At 31.5% G+C, this 19,228-nt stretch overlaps 1 protein-coding gene across 2 annotated transcripts; it reads right to left on the bottom strand.

Moving 5' to 3' along the window:
* Nucleotides 1-1,618: 1,618 nt before the first annotated feature.
* Nucleotides 1,619-19,112, bottom strand: LOC134714467 (tafazzin-like). 2 transcript variants are annotated; one of them, XM_063575746.1, is made up of 8 exons: nt 12,842-13,002; nt 9,993-10,121; nt 8,900-9,112; nt 8,197-8,238; nt 5,702-5,764; nt 4,636-4,688; nt 3,663-3,740; nt 1,619-2,552 (listed from the first exon to the last, which is right to left on the bottom strand). In XM_063575746.1, the coding sequence occupies exons 1-8, from the start codon at nt 12,975-12,977 to the stop codon at nt 2,448-2,450; spliced, it is 819 nt and encodes a 272-aa protein (XP_063431816.1). In that variant the 5' UTR covers nt 12,978-13,002; the 3' UTR covers nt 1,619-2,447. The 2 variants fall into 2 exon arrangements, with proteins under 2 accessions (XP_063431816.1, XP_063431825.1); XM_063575755.1 differs by lacking the exon at nt 12,842-13,002 and adding an exon at nt 18,869-19,112 and having other exon boundaries at nt 1,627-2,552.
* Nucleotides 19,113-19,228: the final 116 nt, after the last annotated feature.

The following is a 19,228-nucleotide window of genomic DNA, read 5'->3' as shown; positions in this document are numbered from 1 at the left end:
ATCATTATAAATATCAAACAAATAATACACACATTTGTGTAATCAATTATGAGGTCAAATACTTGTGTATTAAGAATTAGATGCATATTGGAGTGGTTTGTATATAATTATGTAAGACTGAGGTTGATAGGTAATGTGGTCAATTTGATTGGTAGTTTAGGAGGTGGGGCATTGTAATTCAAGGTCCACCTAGTCTCTGATTGTTTAGTGATAATGACAGTTGTCAATCATACTAGTTGAATCAATACCCACTTACCTAATCAAAATGTTTTTATAAAAGCCTGCACATCAACACACCTTAATGACATACATTCTTAATTGAACTGCTCCAATAATATACCCATTTTTTTCAGTTTATTTGTGTATTATGTGCACATACATGAGAACTATAGGGAACTATATTTTACTGTGAATATATTTAGTAACAGTAGCTAACCTGTCCTGTTGTTAAGGGGGTGGTGCCTAAGTAAAGATTTAGAACAAGTTCTAATCTTTCCAAAAACCAGGCTTTTATATGTAATAATTTATGAAAAGACAAGAGGCTGTCACAACGACAGCAAACCGGATTTATTAACATTTATTTGTGTCAATATCACAAGAACCATTACTGATGAAAGGTGAAAGTGAAAATCGTTAATATCAAATTTGACCTCCATTTTGTCATCAGTATCAACATATTAAAATTTGAAAAGCTTAGATAGAATGGTTCACGAGTAAATGCAACAACGTGATATGGAAACACCATTTTACAATCTTTCAAGAACCATAACTCCTGGACAGTAAAAGTCAAAATTGTCATTTTTGAACTTGACCTCCATTTTGTCATCAGTAACAACATATAAAAATTTCAAAAGCTTTGGTTGAATGGTTCATGAGGAAATGCACGGACACGACTGGGAACACCATTTTTCAATCTTTCAAGAACCATAACTCCTGAACGGTAAAAGTCAAAATCATCAACATTGAACTTGACCTCCATTTTGTCATCAGTAACAACATATTAAAATTTGGGAAGCTTTGGTAGAACAGTTCATGTGTAAATGCACAGACACGACTGAAAACTCCATTTTTCAATCTTTCAAGAACCATAACTCCTGAACGGTAAAAGTCAAAATCGCCATTATTGAACTTGACCTTCATTTAGTTGTCAGTAACAACATATTAAAATTTTAAAAGCTTTGGTTGAACGGTTCATGACTTAATGCACGGACAACATTTGATTGCCGACCGCCGTACATCCCCAAATCAATAACCAACATTTTTGTCACAAAAATCCGGTTAAAAAGTAGCAGTTAACGGGCAAATTATTTAATTAACACTACATGGATAGAACTAGAGGAACTTCTGATTAATGTTTAGCAGGATATTTTTTTGCATTGTGTAATTTTTTGCCTTTTATTGCAAAAAAAATATTTCCAAAATAAATTGCGCCAATTTAAAAGTGCACATGCAAAGGTATTGATAAAAGTTTTGAATCCACCAAAAAAACAATTTTACAACCGCAATATAATATAAATCGTAATCAAAAAAGACTGAATCATTGTAACTAAATTCTTGCATAGTAAAACTTTAATCATAAAATTAATATAGTAACAATTACAAAAATGTATTTACAATGTCAATCTGTCTATTCAGTTGAAAATATACATATATAAATATGGTCGATTAGTGCTAAATACCCTGAGAATAATGTAATTATATTCTGAAACAAAATTCATTCATGTGATTAAGAACATTCAACGATAAAACTGTGAAGTAGGTATAACACTTTGAGGAAATAAAGACAATTTAAGGGTGTTTTTTTTCTGAGCAACCCTTCTGGGCATGTTGCACAACCAAGTTTCACCAAGTATCATTCTGTTTTCTAAAGAAACATCTAAAACTTGAAATTGAAAGACTTAACTATTAATAAGCCTCAAAAGTTTTTATTTCAGAAAAAAATCCTGTTAATATCAAGGGCAGCTAATAATACTGAATTTGAGAGGACAATTTGTGTTTTTTTTTTCTCTGAAGAAAATAAGGTCTGTGATCCCCAATTTTGTTTGATAATTTGAAAGTATTGATGAAATCAATTGTATCATTGCATTATTCCAAAAACACTAGTCAACTATATTTGAAAAAGATTTTTTTTGTTGAAATAATGAAAAAAAGAAATGTTCTGTAAATTCAGTATCTGGACAAGCTTCCAAAATATGACAGAGCTACAAGTATATAAAACCATATACTGAAAGAATATTATAATACAATGAAAACTTTTTTTCATTTATAAAATGAATATCGAATAGTCAGATCTTTCATAATTTCTAAGTTTAGAGTATATAGGCCAACATATATTCTGTGCTGATCATCCAAACGCACACACATCTCCTCCCAGTACAAGTAACCAATCATATAAACACAAGGAAGAAGCACTTTGGTGATTAAAACAAAACTAAAATAAACTATCATCAAACTTGTTCTTGAAATGATTCAACATGCAATCGTTCTGCTTTTTCTTTTAGTTTGTATATTTCATCTTGTATCTTGTCTGTTATGTATTTTCTTATTTCAGTCTGAAATAAACAAATTCATAATTGATTAACATGATCATGCTATGATAAGCTATGATTAAACAAAAAACTTCTCTAGGAATAAAACCACTAATTCAAAGCCCTATTGCTTTTTATGTTAAATTCTGCAATTTCAAGCATTAATGGCTACTTTGTCTTAAGTTGAAATAAAGTGGCACTTATTTCATGTCAAAACTATACACCATCACTTGTGCTAAAAAATACAGTATACCAAAATCCCAAGGCTCTGTTTTGAAGACCGTTCTTTGACCTATGTATATAGTGGTTTACTTTTTTGCATATTGTGAACTGTATGGAGAGTTGTCTCATTGGCATCTGTACCACATCTTATATCTACTAACTAAAGATGAGAGCCGTGGTGTAGTGGTTAGTGCATCAGACTACTAACACAAAGGTTCCTGGTTCGATTCCCGTTTGGGATGGAAATTTCAGGAACTCAATTTTCGGCTCTCCCTTGACACCATCTGCGAGTATGGTCTTGAGGAAACGATGATAGTCCGTCGGAAAGGGACGATAAATGGCTGACCTGTGTTAAGAGAGAGCCACATCTCTTGCACGTTAAAGACACCCTTGTAGATTAGTTGTAGATTCTAGTTCCCAGAAGTTTGGTTGTACATAAACAGGTATTTCTGATCTGAACAACAGGGCAAATGTGCCTTCCTATTATAATTTCATATATTTTTTTAACATCCAAAATAGTTTTATCATTCAAAGAAAACTTTTAACAAGGGTTCTAGTAATTTCAAGTCCTTAAGCTTTAATTTGATACCTAAATTATCCCAAATATATACCCTGGAGAAAAAATGTGGTCAAATCTTAAATATTTGGTGTTCTAATGAATCAGAGTAGGATTTTGCTTGATATCTTCATTGAGACATTTAATTTCAATATTCTTAGTTTATTATTAATACTTGAGTTCCTATTTGAAGCAAAATTTATTCTTGAGAATTATCAAATAAGAGGGTGGTTTAAAGTTTTTTTTTTCTTTGCAACATTTTTTGGCCTTTTTCTTTCATGTGTTTTCGTGTTTTGACATTTTATTTCTTGTTTTCCTTTATCTACTCTCTCCTTAGCTTATTATATAAAACTTACAGGTGTTTTCTTCATGAGCCTCATTAATTCTACATCTTCTGTAAATTCCATTGGCTGTCCAATCAACAGTGTCACCTTCTGTGAATATATTAACACAAAGCATGGAAGAAACTATAGTAAATATAGTGGTATTTAATAAATACATAAATTGGGAAGGACAAAGATGATGCCCCCGCTTGCATATAACATCATAAAAAGACATACCTCAAGAATTGATATTATAAGTGAAGCTACCTTAATTTGTATTTAATTTGAGTTTTGTGGTAATAAGCATAGTGTATACATTTCATAACATTCAATTGAGGCAAAATTAAGTTATAAAATGGAAACAAAAAATTCCAAAATCTTTCCATTTTGAAAGGGACATACCTCTACAATGGTAAAATTGATGCCACCAAAAGTAAACTTTTGTGGTAATGAGCATTGTATTTGAGTTTCATAAAATTTGGTAGAGGCAAACTTAAGTTATAGAACAGAGGAAAAATTCAGCAATTTTCCATTTTTAAAGGGGCATTAGAACTGTAAAAGTGACATCACTAACATTCAAATTTGATCTGTGTTTTGTGGTAATAAGCATTGTGTATACCTGTAGGTGTCATAACAACATTTGGTTGAGGCAAACTAATTGGTAGTGAACAGAATCCAATTCTGGGATGTACTGATGTACAGATGAACAAGGGTAAAGTGTAATGCTACCTTTACTAAGGCAACAGCATAAAAAGGGGGAGGTAATTTGAGTTAAAAATATAAGACACTGTCACACTGTAATTGACCCAACATTACCAATTTGAACAGAAATTGAAGTTATTGATACATTTTTTGTAACATCACAAATTTCACAATAAAATAACAATGAAGTGTGATAAGTTCATAAAAATGCTATGGATTAGAACAAGATCAAAATAAAAATTTGCATATATAAAACAAGAATGTGAACTACTGATATGAGACAGACAAAAAACATATGTTTTACCTTTCTTATTCTTGGTACATAAGGTTTGTTATTTGGAAGTATATCATCCATTCCTACAAAAAATATAAGTAAATTTAAAATATAATGTCATGTAAAAGTGAAGGTAACAAATAAATGAATAGTTTTTTTGTATTATTGGTATTTCTAAGTGACTTCTTTAATCTAATCATTCCTACTTATAGACAATTTTCAATTAAACACTTGGCAAAAAAAATGGCAAGTTTGCTAGTCTGTTTTGTTCACAATCTATAGTTACTCTTTTTGTTGCTGATCATATTTGCAATATATAGATATATACTTTATATACTGTAAATTCAGAAATTATTGCGAGGTTTTTATTATTGCGAATAATGCGACTGAGTTGTAAACGCAATAATTAAAACTCGCATTTAGCAATATTTTAACTTAATTAAGCATGACTTTTCTCAAAATCGTAAAAATTAAAATCGCATTCAAGTGTAAAATGACAAAATCGCAATAATAAATGCACGCAATAATTTCTGAATTTACAGTACTACATACTGGTAAGTAATGAGTCTTTTGCAGCACCCTTCAATTTTTTTTTGGAGGGGGGATAGGGGGTGTTGTATTGCTCAATTTAAAGTATTCTGTCTGCTTTGGGGATCCATTGTTTTACTGGTTTGCACTAAATGTCTTATGAACATTTTGAGTTTTTCTCGTTTTGTTTTACATTTGTCCTTTTTGGCCTTTTATAGCCGACTATGCAGTATAGGTGTTGCTTATTGTTGAAGAACTAATTTCTGTGTCATTTGGTGTCTTATTGAGAGTTGTTCCATGGCAATTATACCACAGCTTTTTTTATATAGTTGAAGGATAATATTATTTTTGAACATTTAATAATACTGTTTCAATTTTTAGTTTAAGAGGCAAAAAAAAAAGTATTATCATACTTTTTTTAATTATAAAATAAAACTTACATTATGCATCAAAGTCTACTTTTACCTACATGGTAACATAAAACCTACCAACTGTACAATAAGAAATTTATCAACAAAACAATACATTAGGTAACTTGATCATGTTTACAGTACAACAGAAAACTTACCTACATGGTACATTGGCAAGACAATAGGGATTTTTTTGGCTTCTGCAACCAGTCTGCCTACTCCTACAAAGACAAATCTAAGTCATCTAAATATCATGCAACAGTCACAGTTTCTGAAAGGTATTGGCCTGTAAGATTGATAAATGACAAAATGACAAAAAGTAACAATCAAAGAGTATTCAATTCTATTGGCCTATTTGGCTTTGTTACTTATTTGATTTTCAAAAATTAGTATTTATGAATATGCATTGATATCGAGAGTTTTTAATTTGTGACTGTTTTCACTACTTATTTTTTGATTTTTTGATTTTTAAAAAATAAAAAGTTGATAATTAAACTGTATAAAAAAAAAATGTCAGAGAAATTCAAATATAAAAGTAGTATATATATATAATGGTTTACTTTTATAAATTGTGACTTGGATGGAGAGTTGTCTCATTGGAACTCTTACCACATTTTCCTATATCTAACTCATTTCGATCTTTCCTCCATGACTTTTGATAATTCTGATGTCAGCATAAAGGACATTGTTGAAAAGGACACAGATTCGAGAAAAGGACATCTTCAACTTCTATGACACAATATATAAGAGGATAATCACCAATTTTATCACTTTTACAGCATGTGAGAAGTTTGTTTTGTGGTGCTTTCATAAATTCTATAGGTTTTTGTATTTATCAACTTGTATTTAATTAGATAATGGACATTTTGCAATACACTAGTTCAGGGAAACAATGCGCATGTGCAAGATCGATCGTGATTTTGCGTTATCGACTAATTAGATACGAGATTTGATAAACTGGGGGCATTATCAGTTATCAGATCGGCATCGTTATAACTGTAATGTCTGTAATCAGATTATTGAATACTTTATTTTCAAAAAGCATATATACATGTACATGCTATGGCAAACGAAATATATATACAATATACGACAATACATGTGATATAATTTTCCAAGCTGCGTGCATTTAATAACTGCATAGTTTTACTGTCATTTAAGTTTCAACTGAGTTAGAATACATTATCTAACTAGTGCCGATTTGTAGAATAAATATAAAATTATATAGTATTACGCACAGATCTATACGTTGAACATGATATTTTAAAACAAAATGATATTCGTCCTCTAAAACATTCATATTGCAACATTTACACATTTTATTTTCTCTTTGGGTATTTAGATAACGACCAACTTCAACATTTAACCTAAGTGTGCCGCTACGCAATTTTGTTAATATAGATACATTACAATGAAAATCTAAGTATCTTTCAAACCCAAATACTAGTTTATCGTTTATAAATACAAAGTGTGTTACATTCTTCTAAAGCTGAAGATAAAACTGACATATTAATTAAAACAGACTATTTTGACCGTTATGTTAATTAATCTTATTTACAAAAGGAACGGTTTCATATGTCACCTGACTTTGAGTGTTACCTTCACGCAAAAGTGAACAGATTCATGCTGTGATGTTAAATTAGCAGATCGTCTATATATTTAGGAAGGTAGTCGGGTGCTATTTCATAACCATATCTTAGGCACTGATCTTAAGTTATAAAAATAAAAGTGAATCAACACCTATAGGCCATATGGTATCATAAAGTTTTACCTTAGACTATTAATCTCACCAGGCGACAGTTAGACACAATTAATATACCCTTGATGTTCTGATTTTATACAGTATTGAACACATAACATTTATGAAGCAATCATTATTTTTTTTTTTGAATACATCGCATAATATCATTCATGGTATCGACTATGTGTTTGACCAGCAACAACTTTTTAAAAAGCTCCGTTTTACATGAAAATCAAATGGTTTAAGTTGTTAATTTATATTCTCCCGAACAAGTTAAAGAGAATAAATCATGTAGCGTCACCGTAGTATGATATGCTATTTTGGTAATTAATGCCTTACACCAGCATGTTTCTGGAAATTATTCTCAATCGCCAAAGATGATATTTCTGCAAATAAATAAACTTCCTCAAAGTTTTTAACAGCTTTCAGGGACTTGAAGGACCTTGTTCCTTCTTTATCAAATATTTCGATCGTTTTGTTTATTTGCAAGCCGTAATTTTCAAGTTTCTTCAAATTTCTTTCTCAATTTTTTCTCGTAATTTTCAACACTGGGTCTCGAAATTTTTCACAATATTTTTTATTTTACTTTATTACACCTGGACATAAACAAATAAAAAACAGATGACACTCAACGACTTCACAGGTAAACGGGAAAGCGGCAGGTGTCTTAATAAACATCGAATATTGATGTGTACCATATATGACTTTGCCCCCAGTTTATCCAAATCTCGCATAATCTCGTATGAATTTTAATGAAACGCTTGACCCACTCAGAATTCTAGGTCGCGAACAAGCTTTCCCTGAACTAGTCTATTGCAAATTTTCTCTTTTTTAAAATGTGTGTGCAACTGAGCCATGAATGTAAGCTTAAGTTTTATAAAACTCTGAATGAAATATAATTTTGCAACTTACCCCATTTAAATCTAATAAAGCTTTTGTCTATGTTCACTCTACCTGGAAAAAATAACAAGATTTTCAGAAAATTTTAAGTGGCAATTATGTTTAAGAAATCTATCAAATGTTTACATGCTTTTCTTAAGGGTTATTTCATTTTTAAACATACATGGTCAGGAGCCTATGGATCAGTGGTTGTCGTTTGTTGGTGTGGTTCACAAGTGGTATTTTTTTTAATTTTTTTTTATACATAGATTAGACCTTTGGTTTTCCTTTTTGAATATTTAACACTAGTCATTTTGGCATTTATAAGTTGCTGTTCCGTGTGAGCTGGCCAAGGCTCTATGTGAAGGTTGTACTTTGACCTATCAAAAAGTATCATTGATAATTAGTACCCATTGTTACTTGGATTGAGAGTTGTCTCATTAGCACTCATACTACATTTTCTTATTTATATAGTACTCTAATGAATGCAAATTAGGATCATCATTAACATTTATCTTACATTTTCATGCCTTTAACACCCATCTATACAAGATTTAAAAGATCCTTTCCTGGGTTCAATGTAGATTTTAAGTTTTAATAGAATATCCTCAAGTATGTCTTTAAAATATTTTGTACGTGTGTTTTAAAACATAAACATTTTGATACTGTACTTGTAAATAAATTTGAGAATATGTAATGTAGTGGGACTCTCCGACTTTTGTTTCTGCAAACTAACCTTCAGGAAATATATGAGTCCAGTCCCCATTATTTATTTTCTCAATTATAAAGTCCATACTCCTCTGGTATACCCCATCTCCTCTTATAATTGGCACTACTCTTCCTAGACTGAAGAACAGAGCATGGGACCACTTGGTGAAACAGATATCATTAGCAGCTGTTATCCATCGTACCTTGGCAGGTTGAACTGTATTTCTCCACTTTAGACATCCTGAAACAAACATAAATATATGAGATGAACATCAGATAAATACATACAGTAAAACATGCAATAAAGTTTATTTGTATCAAGCCAAATCCTGTGATGACAGGTCACAATCTGCCTGTCCCTTTTATAATAATAGTATTTTTAGCCTAAATTTAAAGATCATATAACGAGTGTCATCTTTTGTCCAAGGGATTACCATGGTGTCCAAGTTTAACTGATTTCATGATATCAAAATGAAAGACTAAAACAAAAGTTACTGTACTTATACATCCTAGAAATCTACAAGTAACCTCAATACAACTAAAAGAGATGGTTGTAAGGGCTTTTTCATGTTAAAAGAGCATGGTGTTCTTCTCACATACCTTAAATTATAAATAGTTATCAAAAAAGTCCATGTTGTCTTACCCCATAGCAATGGATCATCCATACAGCTGTCATGGTTACTAACAGTTACAATTGTCTTACCCCATAGCAATGGATCATCAATACAGCTGTCATGGTTACTAACAGTTACAATTGTCTTACCCCATAGCAACGGATCATCCATACAGCTGTCATGGTTACTAAGTTACAATTGTCTTACCCCATAGCAACAGATCATCCATACAGCTGTCATGGTTACTAACAGTTACAATTGTCTTACCCCATAGCAACGGATCATCCATACAGCTGTCATGGTTACTAACAGTTACAATTGTCTTACCCCATAGCAACGGATCATCCATACAGCTGTCATGGATACTAACAGTTACAATTGTCTTACCCCATAGCAACCGATCATCCATACATCTGTCATGGTTACTAACAGTTACAATTGTCTTACCCCATAGCAATGGATCATCCATACAGCTGTCATGGTTACTAACAGTTACAATTGTCTTACCCCATAGTAACGGATCATCCATACAGCTGTCATGGTTACTAACAGTTACAAGTCCTCTTTTCTCTTCTCTGTCGTACAAACATTTGTATAATCTCTCCTTATTATGGATTTTGTATGTGTTCAGCAATCCTACAATAAAGGGTTGACATAATTAAAGATTAGACCCAATATGATGACAAGTCTTATTTTTATTTACACTTCTTTAATTGGTGATCATCTCATATATGAGGCTATTGCTTTAATAATAACAAATCAGAGTTATAATACCAGAAATAGTTAAAACTTTTGCATTTTTGCGCCTGTCCCAAGTCAGGAGCCTCTGGCCTTTGTTAGTCTTGTATGATTTTTAATTTAAGATTCTTGTGTATAATTCAGAGTTTAGTATTATGTCCATTATCACTGAACTAGTAACATATTTTTTTATGGGCCAGCTGAATGACTCCTCCAGGTGCTTGAGTTTCTCAATGCATTGAAGACCCATTGGTGGCCTTTGGCTGTTGTCTGCTCTATGATTGGGTTTCTGTCTCTTTTGCACATTCCCCATTTCCATGCGCAACTAAAATCAGGTGTACATGTCATTGCATGTAACTCTGTACAGCACAAAATGAAATTTTAAACAAAATGTACTGTTACTGCTCCCTTATTATAGGCTGTACTCCAGCTCTACATTGCTCACTTAATGAGTCAAAAAATTAATACATGAGCAGAACATTTTAAACATAATTTTTTGTCAAACAGAAGTAGAATATTGACCAACGCATTTTATATTTGTCTTATGATATGACATAACCAGATGAATGTTGGATTCACTAATTTAAAGGCTATCACTTAAATATAGTTAGTGAGAGATGTGTCTATGGTTCAACAGAAATGAATCAGTATACCACAACAAGTGTTCATGTGTCTGTCCAGGAACCTTATCAGTGGTAGTATTTTGTCATTTAGGGGAATTAAGTATTCAGTTCTTTCCTCGACTCAGACCAATTTAGAGTTGACATTTTGCATAGACAACTGCAACTGTTTTTTTTCAGTATTGCTGTTAACCATAGGATGTCTTCTATCTAGATTCTTTTTTTTTTAGTTGTTGGTTAGCTTTATCATTGACATGCACTTATGACCAACATAAGCATGCCTCCAGCAGGCCTTTAGCATGCATACCTGCCAACTGTCACTATGGAGGATCCCAAATTGAAATTTGAAAGGGCAATTTTGTCCACAATTTAAACAAAACAATTAATTTTACAATGTCTTTACACTTACAATTATATGAAGAAGCCAAAAAACAACATTAAAATGTATTTAAAGGCCCCCTTGAAGTTTTTTTAGGACTATGACAGCCATCTTGCACGCAAAACCCTCATTGGCATTTTGAAAAGTTGGCAGGTATGAGCATGTTTAGGTCAGTCAGCGCCCCCCCTCTTTACAAAAAGTTCTGGATTATCAACTGATCAACTCTTATTTAATTCATGCACTGTTTTTGAAATGGAATAAAATTAGGTTTCTTTGACTGTGAAACAGTTATCCAATTCTGACTTGTTCAAAATCACATTGTATGGATGATAATTAGCAAATGATGATAATATTATATTTCAAACATTATATTATGAATTTAATTATATTATCAATTTGTGCATTAGTTTTGAAGAATTTCAATGGGTTTCCTTGATGGCCAACTCTGACATCCCTAATGGCATTGGATTATTTTTGCACTAATTCAAAACAGTCCAAATTTTTAATTTGTTTTATAATTATTTGAATGAAGGATGGTTTCCCATTGCCTCTAGGTAAAAGAAAAATCTACTATACATATTCTGAATAACACTAAGTAATCCTTTCAAACTTTTCTGGATTAAATGCAAATGCTTTCTCCCTTATAAGCATGATAAGCAAGAACCCTCACAAAAATTTTAATTTTATGAACATGATTGTTATCAAATAAATCAAAGGCAACATGTTTTTCACAATGCATAATAATATTTACAGAGAAGAAAAGATGCAAACCTGAAGACTTACTACACAGTTTATTGATTTGTAAAGATAAGTTGTGGTTTTGTAGAATATTCAACAAGTACAATAAAATCATGTGCAAAGTGCATAGTCAGCATGTTGTCAAATGAATATATAGTTATATATAGTCTGAATCTTTTCAAACTCATAAATTTATTTTCATATTGCAATTATTCAATATCAATCAAAGACAAAGGTTTGGAAATAACAAATTATTTACCTATCCAAGAAACAGTAGATTACAATGCTGCTGTTGACATTTATTTAACTTTTTGTACGGTTTATTACAAAAATTACTTGTCCAAGACAATTAGTTTGAACATATTTACTTGTGAGATTTTGGTACAAGCCAGACAAGTCTGTCTATATTTCAATATTCCAGAAGAAATTTTCCATGCGATCCTATCGGACACATAATCAGACCTTTTTTCAAACTTGTAAATACCTAAATATTCCACCAAAAAACTGACTTAGCAGTCACAATATACACCTCATGTTTATTTATTTTTTTATGAACTTAATTAACATCACTTATATTTTTAAACTGCATACAGTTCATTAGTTGTAAAACTTTTAATTTATATATATCCTAAACCACATTTCTATAACAAAAAATCTCTTTTTAGCATAACTATTATTGCCATAAGGTCTTGTACTTTTTGTACTTCAATTTTGTAGCCTAGCTTTTCCATTTTGTTTTTTAAAACAACAACAAAAATAGAAAAAAAGTGTCAAATTATTGGAACTATCATGAGTACCATCATTGACCATTACTGCAAAAACTGATAAAACTTAAAAAAAATTCAAATACAATAGATACATAAAAAGTATAACATAAATACCTTTCATTACTTTGCAGTAAACAAGAGTAAGAAAAATTACTATGAAACTGAAAAAACTCCAAATTTTGTTTGGCCTATCTGAGAAGAACCAGTATTTAGGGTCTCTTTGAATCCTATTAACACCCTGTACTTCCATATTATCCACAAACACAGTTTTATTTATATGAATTCTATGTAAAATCATGAAATTTGAATGTCCAGTTTTTTGTATTGCCTAAAGATATATTATCCAACAGTCTTTACACATATAGTACTTTCCCAATCTGTGACATACTATTTGTACCAGATTACTATAATCATCACAATTTACATTATACATAGTTTCATTCATATCTAGGTTAAATTAATGGTTGCCATTTATTGTTTTATATTAGTTCCTATTTTCAGAAATTAATAATCTGTAAATGTCACAAGTTTAATAAAACAACCAATCATAATTATATTTCACTATTAAAAAAAATGTTTTCTGGTAAAATCAATAAAGCTTAAATCTTTGCAATATGTTGCCACCATGTACATGGTATAACAGAAAGTACATCTAGAACATTTGTGCTATTTATAGACTGTTTTAAAACATCTTTTTGATATAGTATATCAACCTGCCAACAAAGTGTAGATGCTTTACCTCATACAATGCAATGTTATGTAGTGACATATTACTGACTGACATAATTATGATCGTGTTATCCTATAAAACAAAATGTACTTATCTAAAGTTTTTCATTATTCAGACACTTTCTGATGTTAATAAATAGAATACTTGCCACCTATGAGTTTATTGCCACCAAACATTTGATTACTACGGTAGATCCTTTTGTGAAAATGACTTTTTTTATCTTATATTCATAGTTATTTTCTAAACAATATGTTTGACTCAAAAGAAAAATAGATCATTTTACTTGTTATTCTTACAGTTTCATAAATTTTCAGAACTGTGTTTTTATCATGCAATAGTTGTAGTTATAACTCTCAAATTTAGCTATGAAAAAAAAAAGTTGCAACAAAAATAATAAAGTTATAAGTTTTTATACATGTGACATCTGCAAAAATCTCATTTCAAAACATCCTCTTTCAACTTGAATTGAAGAAGTTCTATTTCTGTGTTCTGATATTAGCAAAATCAGCACCAAAAAAATGTCCAGCAAAAGCGTGTTCTTAAGAGTGGACAATTTTGGGTATTAAATGACAAATTAATGGGAACATAGAAGAGGGGGATGTACCGATTATCAGGTTATCTTCATGTTGATATCGTAAAATATCAGCTGCGAGACATATGAAGCTTTTTGTCGAGTGAGCTTAGCGAACGAGATCAAAAAGCCTTCATATAATGTCAAGCAGCTGATATTTTACAATATCAATATGCAGATAATCTGATAATCGATTTATCGGGCTATATTTGCGTGTTTCAGAAGTGTTTTCTTTGGTTCATCAGCACACAAAAGATGACTTGATAAGTTCGGGTCAAAGTTATTAACGTCGGTTCAAACATTATGACGTCGCTGATATGTCCGGGTCAAAGTTATTAAGGCCGGGTCAACGTATTTGACGTCACAAAGACATAATACGGAATAATATTAAGAGCTGAACAGAGTGATATAGACAGTGGAATGACCGATAAAGGACCATTATCGGGACCCTGGGATCAGATGTTTTTAATTTCGGGATTTCGGGATTGACCCTTTCAAAATCCGGGAATTCTTTTTTTTTAATTTTGGACACGGGATTTCGGGATCAGGTGTTTTTTACCCTGGGATTTGGGATCTTGACCCCTCCTACCCCCTCTCATAGACAATATGCCATAAGAATAACCAAGGTAAGTTCAGTGACATTTATTAGCACTCATATTATTTTTAATCTCTTTCTGTCATTACTGACAAGAGACTTATTATCAAATTACAGATTTAATTTTAAAATTCTGGATCTTCACATATCATGCATAGATACTTCATGTTCATCAAGCTAGTTTTGTTTGACACAGTTTGAGCAAGATCTATTATCCTTCTGTCACCATGTTCAAGATCAACATAAACATATTTCTTCATAAATCAGACAAATTGAACTTTTGTTTTGCTGTTTGCTTCAAACTTTACAAAAAAATCTTTTGTCAGAAAATTTCAAATTTCTTAAAGCCAACTGTAAGTACATAATTCATAACTACAGTCTAGAGATGTTATCCTGTCACACGTGCTTGTACCAAATGAATCAACTCAATTATTCAAATATGAAGAAAGAAAATAAAAACAGTGAAGCCATTCCTGTTGGTCAGAGGGGAGATTTAACTTAATTGTAGACCAAGGGAGATAACTTAAACTCTAAATACATTTCTCACTCTGATTTATATATTTCAAACTTGGTAGAAAGGAAATCTTGATTAACTTCAGTACATTTTAAAGTCCCTATGAACAAATGCACAAATGACATCAATCTATTTTGATGTGTTGTAGATCAATGTAAAAAAAACTTAGACAGAAAAAGAAACTTTTTTGTTTTTATGTTAAGAGATACTGTCAATCTAATATTGAAGTTGTATGTTATTATTGTCCTCTTAAATGAGATTATTTCATTTATTCTATTATGTAAATAATTGAGTTTGGTAGAAATCCAGTACAGTTTAAGAAAGTTATTAAAATTTCAAAAACTTTAACCACAGAGTGAATATTTGTTGACGACGCTGGCGAAGACAACACCAACGACAACGAAATGTAGGATCGCTAATTTTCGCTTTTTTTTTTTTACTAAAGTTGAAAGCTCAACAAAAAAGATATAGCCTTGCCAGATGTCATAATTATTTGGACTAGATCATAGATGACAAGACCCGAAGTGAAAAACAGGAAAATTAGTACATTTCTTGGACTTTTTACCAGGTTAACAGACCCAGTGGCTGATAAAGGAAGTGCCACTATCTTCTTTCAAGGTAATAAATTTAATGCACTTTTTTATAAGAGGATGAAGTCCCCTATTTCAGTAGAAAAATCAATAAAATAAAAAAAATAAAAAAATCCGGATTTTTTCCAGATATTTTCATTGCACTAATGACCTCAAAATCATTACCTATTTTGTCACTTTTTTTAATTCAGACATTTGCATAGAAATCAACTTCCTTCTTTCGTTCTCTTTATCCTGAAACTTTCAGTGAAATATATATTTATCAGTGCAGTAAAAATATATAGGATTGATTGATTGATTGTTGGTTGCTTATAAATGTCCAGTGGCAAATATTTCATGCATATTCAGGACAAGAACAAGTTCACAATAAATACAATAGGTAGGTTGATGCAAAAGAGGCCATTTGGGATGATGATTGAGGAAATTTGGACTGCCACTGTAAAATGTCTATGAGGGTATACAATGTATTGGATAGGGACAGAAATTTTGCCTTGCAACAAGTCACCTATGGACCCTGTAAAATATAGGAAGAAACACAACAATTTCATTTATAATTATTCTTTGATATGAAAAAATGTTACCTGATGATAGTGTTTCTTTAATTTGTTAACATTGAATATGACTTCATAACTATAATGACATCACAACTAAAATCCCTAACAATAGAACAAAAATCAGAAACCTAACAGTATTTTTGTTTCTTTTTAACAGATTTTAAATTTGAAATATGTTTGAATAAAAAAAAAAATATAGACTTTGTACCTTTTTGCAGGTAATTCCTGCCACATATACAGGGGTCAAAATTAGCGTTAGTCCGGGACTAGTAAAATTTGCGTCAGACCAGTAAATTTTGTCAGCTGGTGGTCCAGCGGACCAGTAGAAATTTGTCGATAAACATCACTGAATGCATCGCAAAATCCATTTGTTTACAAAACGATTTACCTGCGAAATCAATTACACGGTACTGGGGGCTAAGAGGAATTAGAGCAAACAGGTACTATACATGCTATAGGGTGAACCAGAATCAGGGGGTATACACCTTATCACTATTTGTCTGCCATTACTGGATTTCACACAGGTTTCCGTAAAGATTTGACATCATAAAACAAAATATCTGACGCCACAATGGAAAAGTGACTGTACACATTGTTTGCATCAAAAGTTTAAGTGGCTGTGTCAACCGAGATTAGCGATTAGGTGTATGGATCTGGATTCAACCTAGTCCAAATAATTATGACATCTGGCAAGGCTATTTTAATTTTTTTTTGGGACGCCAGAAAAAAATTAAAATAGCCTTGCCACTGCCAGACGTCATATCGTCTCGTATTGTGTTTTCGACCGTCTGACGTTTTCGACCTAATTCTACTTTCACTTCCCGTATGCTGCGCATGCCCGCATGACGTCATATTCGGCTGCTATACTAAGTAACAATAGCAAATGATACCACGTGTGGTGAAGATTTTTCAAATAAAGTTATTATATTAAGTATTTACGTTTTTTTATTTGATATCACATTTTTGTACCCTTTTCACTAATACTAGTTTGACCTTCCAAAAGAATCAGTCTAAAATAAACGGTTCTAAACTTATGGCAGAGGTCTTTTGTTTTTGCATGCAAAGTTAACTTCAAGGTCATTAAGTCACATGACTGTCAGGTGGTTAGTTGTAATACTTAAAGTTAAACTGAATACCGAAATACGCATGCTCCTTACAGCTTTTTACAGAAAAAATAAAATATCAGTTAGATTTTATTTACATAAAAAAACAGTGTCAGTGGAAATTACAGACAATACTCACCAACCTCACTTCACAAAAACATGAATGTATACAAGACCATACAAGGCTTCAAAAGTGCCTCATTCTGAAATGTGTACAACTTGTCCAAAAAAGACATCAAAATAATATTTTATATCTTAGAGTTGTATATTTGACCATTTAATTCTTTAAGTCATAAGTTTGATGGCCTCTAACACTTTGATATAAACTTTGGTATCATATTTATAACCAATTTCGGATTTGTACGACATGTCGTTTCCGACTTTTGACCGTTTTTTTTAGATAGGTCGAAAACACCAGACGCTTGTTTTTGTCAACAAAGGTGCCATCGATCTAATGAACTCAAATAAAAAAATAAATTAAAGATCGAAATATATTTCTGATACAATTACTTTATGCACAAGTATACTAGCGACTCTCAAAATATTTGGTATGTCTATGTTCAAACATATAACAGGGAAATTCGGAAAAATATGTTAGTAGGTCGAAAATACACGAGGATAATTATTTGAACTAGATTCAACCATTAGGATCTCAATTATAAACGGTATCGGGACCGTTCGCCCTAGTAACATGTTCGCCCTGGGTCCGTTTGCCCTGAGTTCGTTCGCCCTTAGAGTCCGTTCGCCCTACTCAAAATATTAATATTCAGGGCATTGAAGTTGAATAAAATTAATCAGATATATTTTTATGGTATATGTTCTTGAAATTTATAGAAACATGGAAATATCTAAAAGTTTATGGCTTGTTAAGGATCATTAATTTATTGTTTTATAAAAAAATAATTCGGATCACTGCTTATTGTGATACCTGTCTTTTGATGGATTTATATTATAAAAAACAAATTTGTTTTTATTCAGCTTGAAATTAATTTAAAAAAAATGTACGAACTGTAAAACGGATTTACAAGTTCATTCATTAAAATACTCTGAGACTATTCTAAGTTATACTGCATACATTAGTGAATGACTGAATACAATTATTTTGTTAACAAATATCAACAAAGATAAATACATTTTATTCCAGTATTCTACTGCAATCAAAGGGAAAATGATGAAATTGATTGCGGCAATATCAATATTCGGTGATTTTTTCAACAAACTTCAACATATTTTATTCAAATACTTTAAATTATGCCACTAGACAACAATTAGTAAAAAATAAAAATCAGGGCGAATGGACCCTGGGCGAACAGGTATCAGGGCGAACAGGTACTAGGGCGAACATGAATTAGGGCGTACGGACCCGGATTCATTATAAACAGGGCTCCATTAACACTATGGGGAGTCGGGGTTAAAGACCTTGACTAACCATGCGGGTCTTCACTAGTTAACACTAACAGTTAACTTTATTATAGTTTTTATACCTGCCCAAACTTTGCTGTAACCTATGACTACAAAGCAAGCAATTCTTGCACCAACATTCCATAATCTAGATGGTCGGTCTTTAAACAGGAAAAAAGTCTCTCTACTTGGGGTTATGTTATACAAGTTATTTGTATTACATATATTCTTTTTCTGAGGCATGTTATTGAGGGTCAAAAAGCTGACCCTTCTTTTTAAAAACAAGCGTCTGCATAACCATGATCGGCAAGACTTTAAAACTCTGCACAAATCGGATATATTCTAAAAATGCGGGTTAAATAAATATGTGTAAAAAAGATTTTCTAAACTTTTATTTACAATCCAAATGTTCAAAGTATTTTTCATTATGACAATTAAACGCA

This window comes from Mytilus trossulus, chromosome 1 (genome assembly GCF_036588685.1).
Source record: "Mytilus trossulus isolate FHL-02 chromosome 1, PNRI_Mtr1.1.1.hap1, whole genome shotgun sequence".
NCBI lineage: Eukaryota > Metazoa > Mollusca > Bivalvia > Mytilida > Mytilidae > Mytilus > Mytilus trossulus.
Note: the sequence above shows the minus strand (reverse complement) of the source record. Positions and strands in the feature narration are given on the sequence as shown.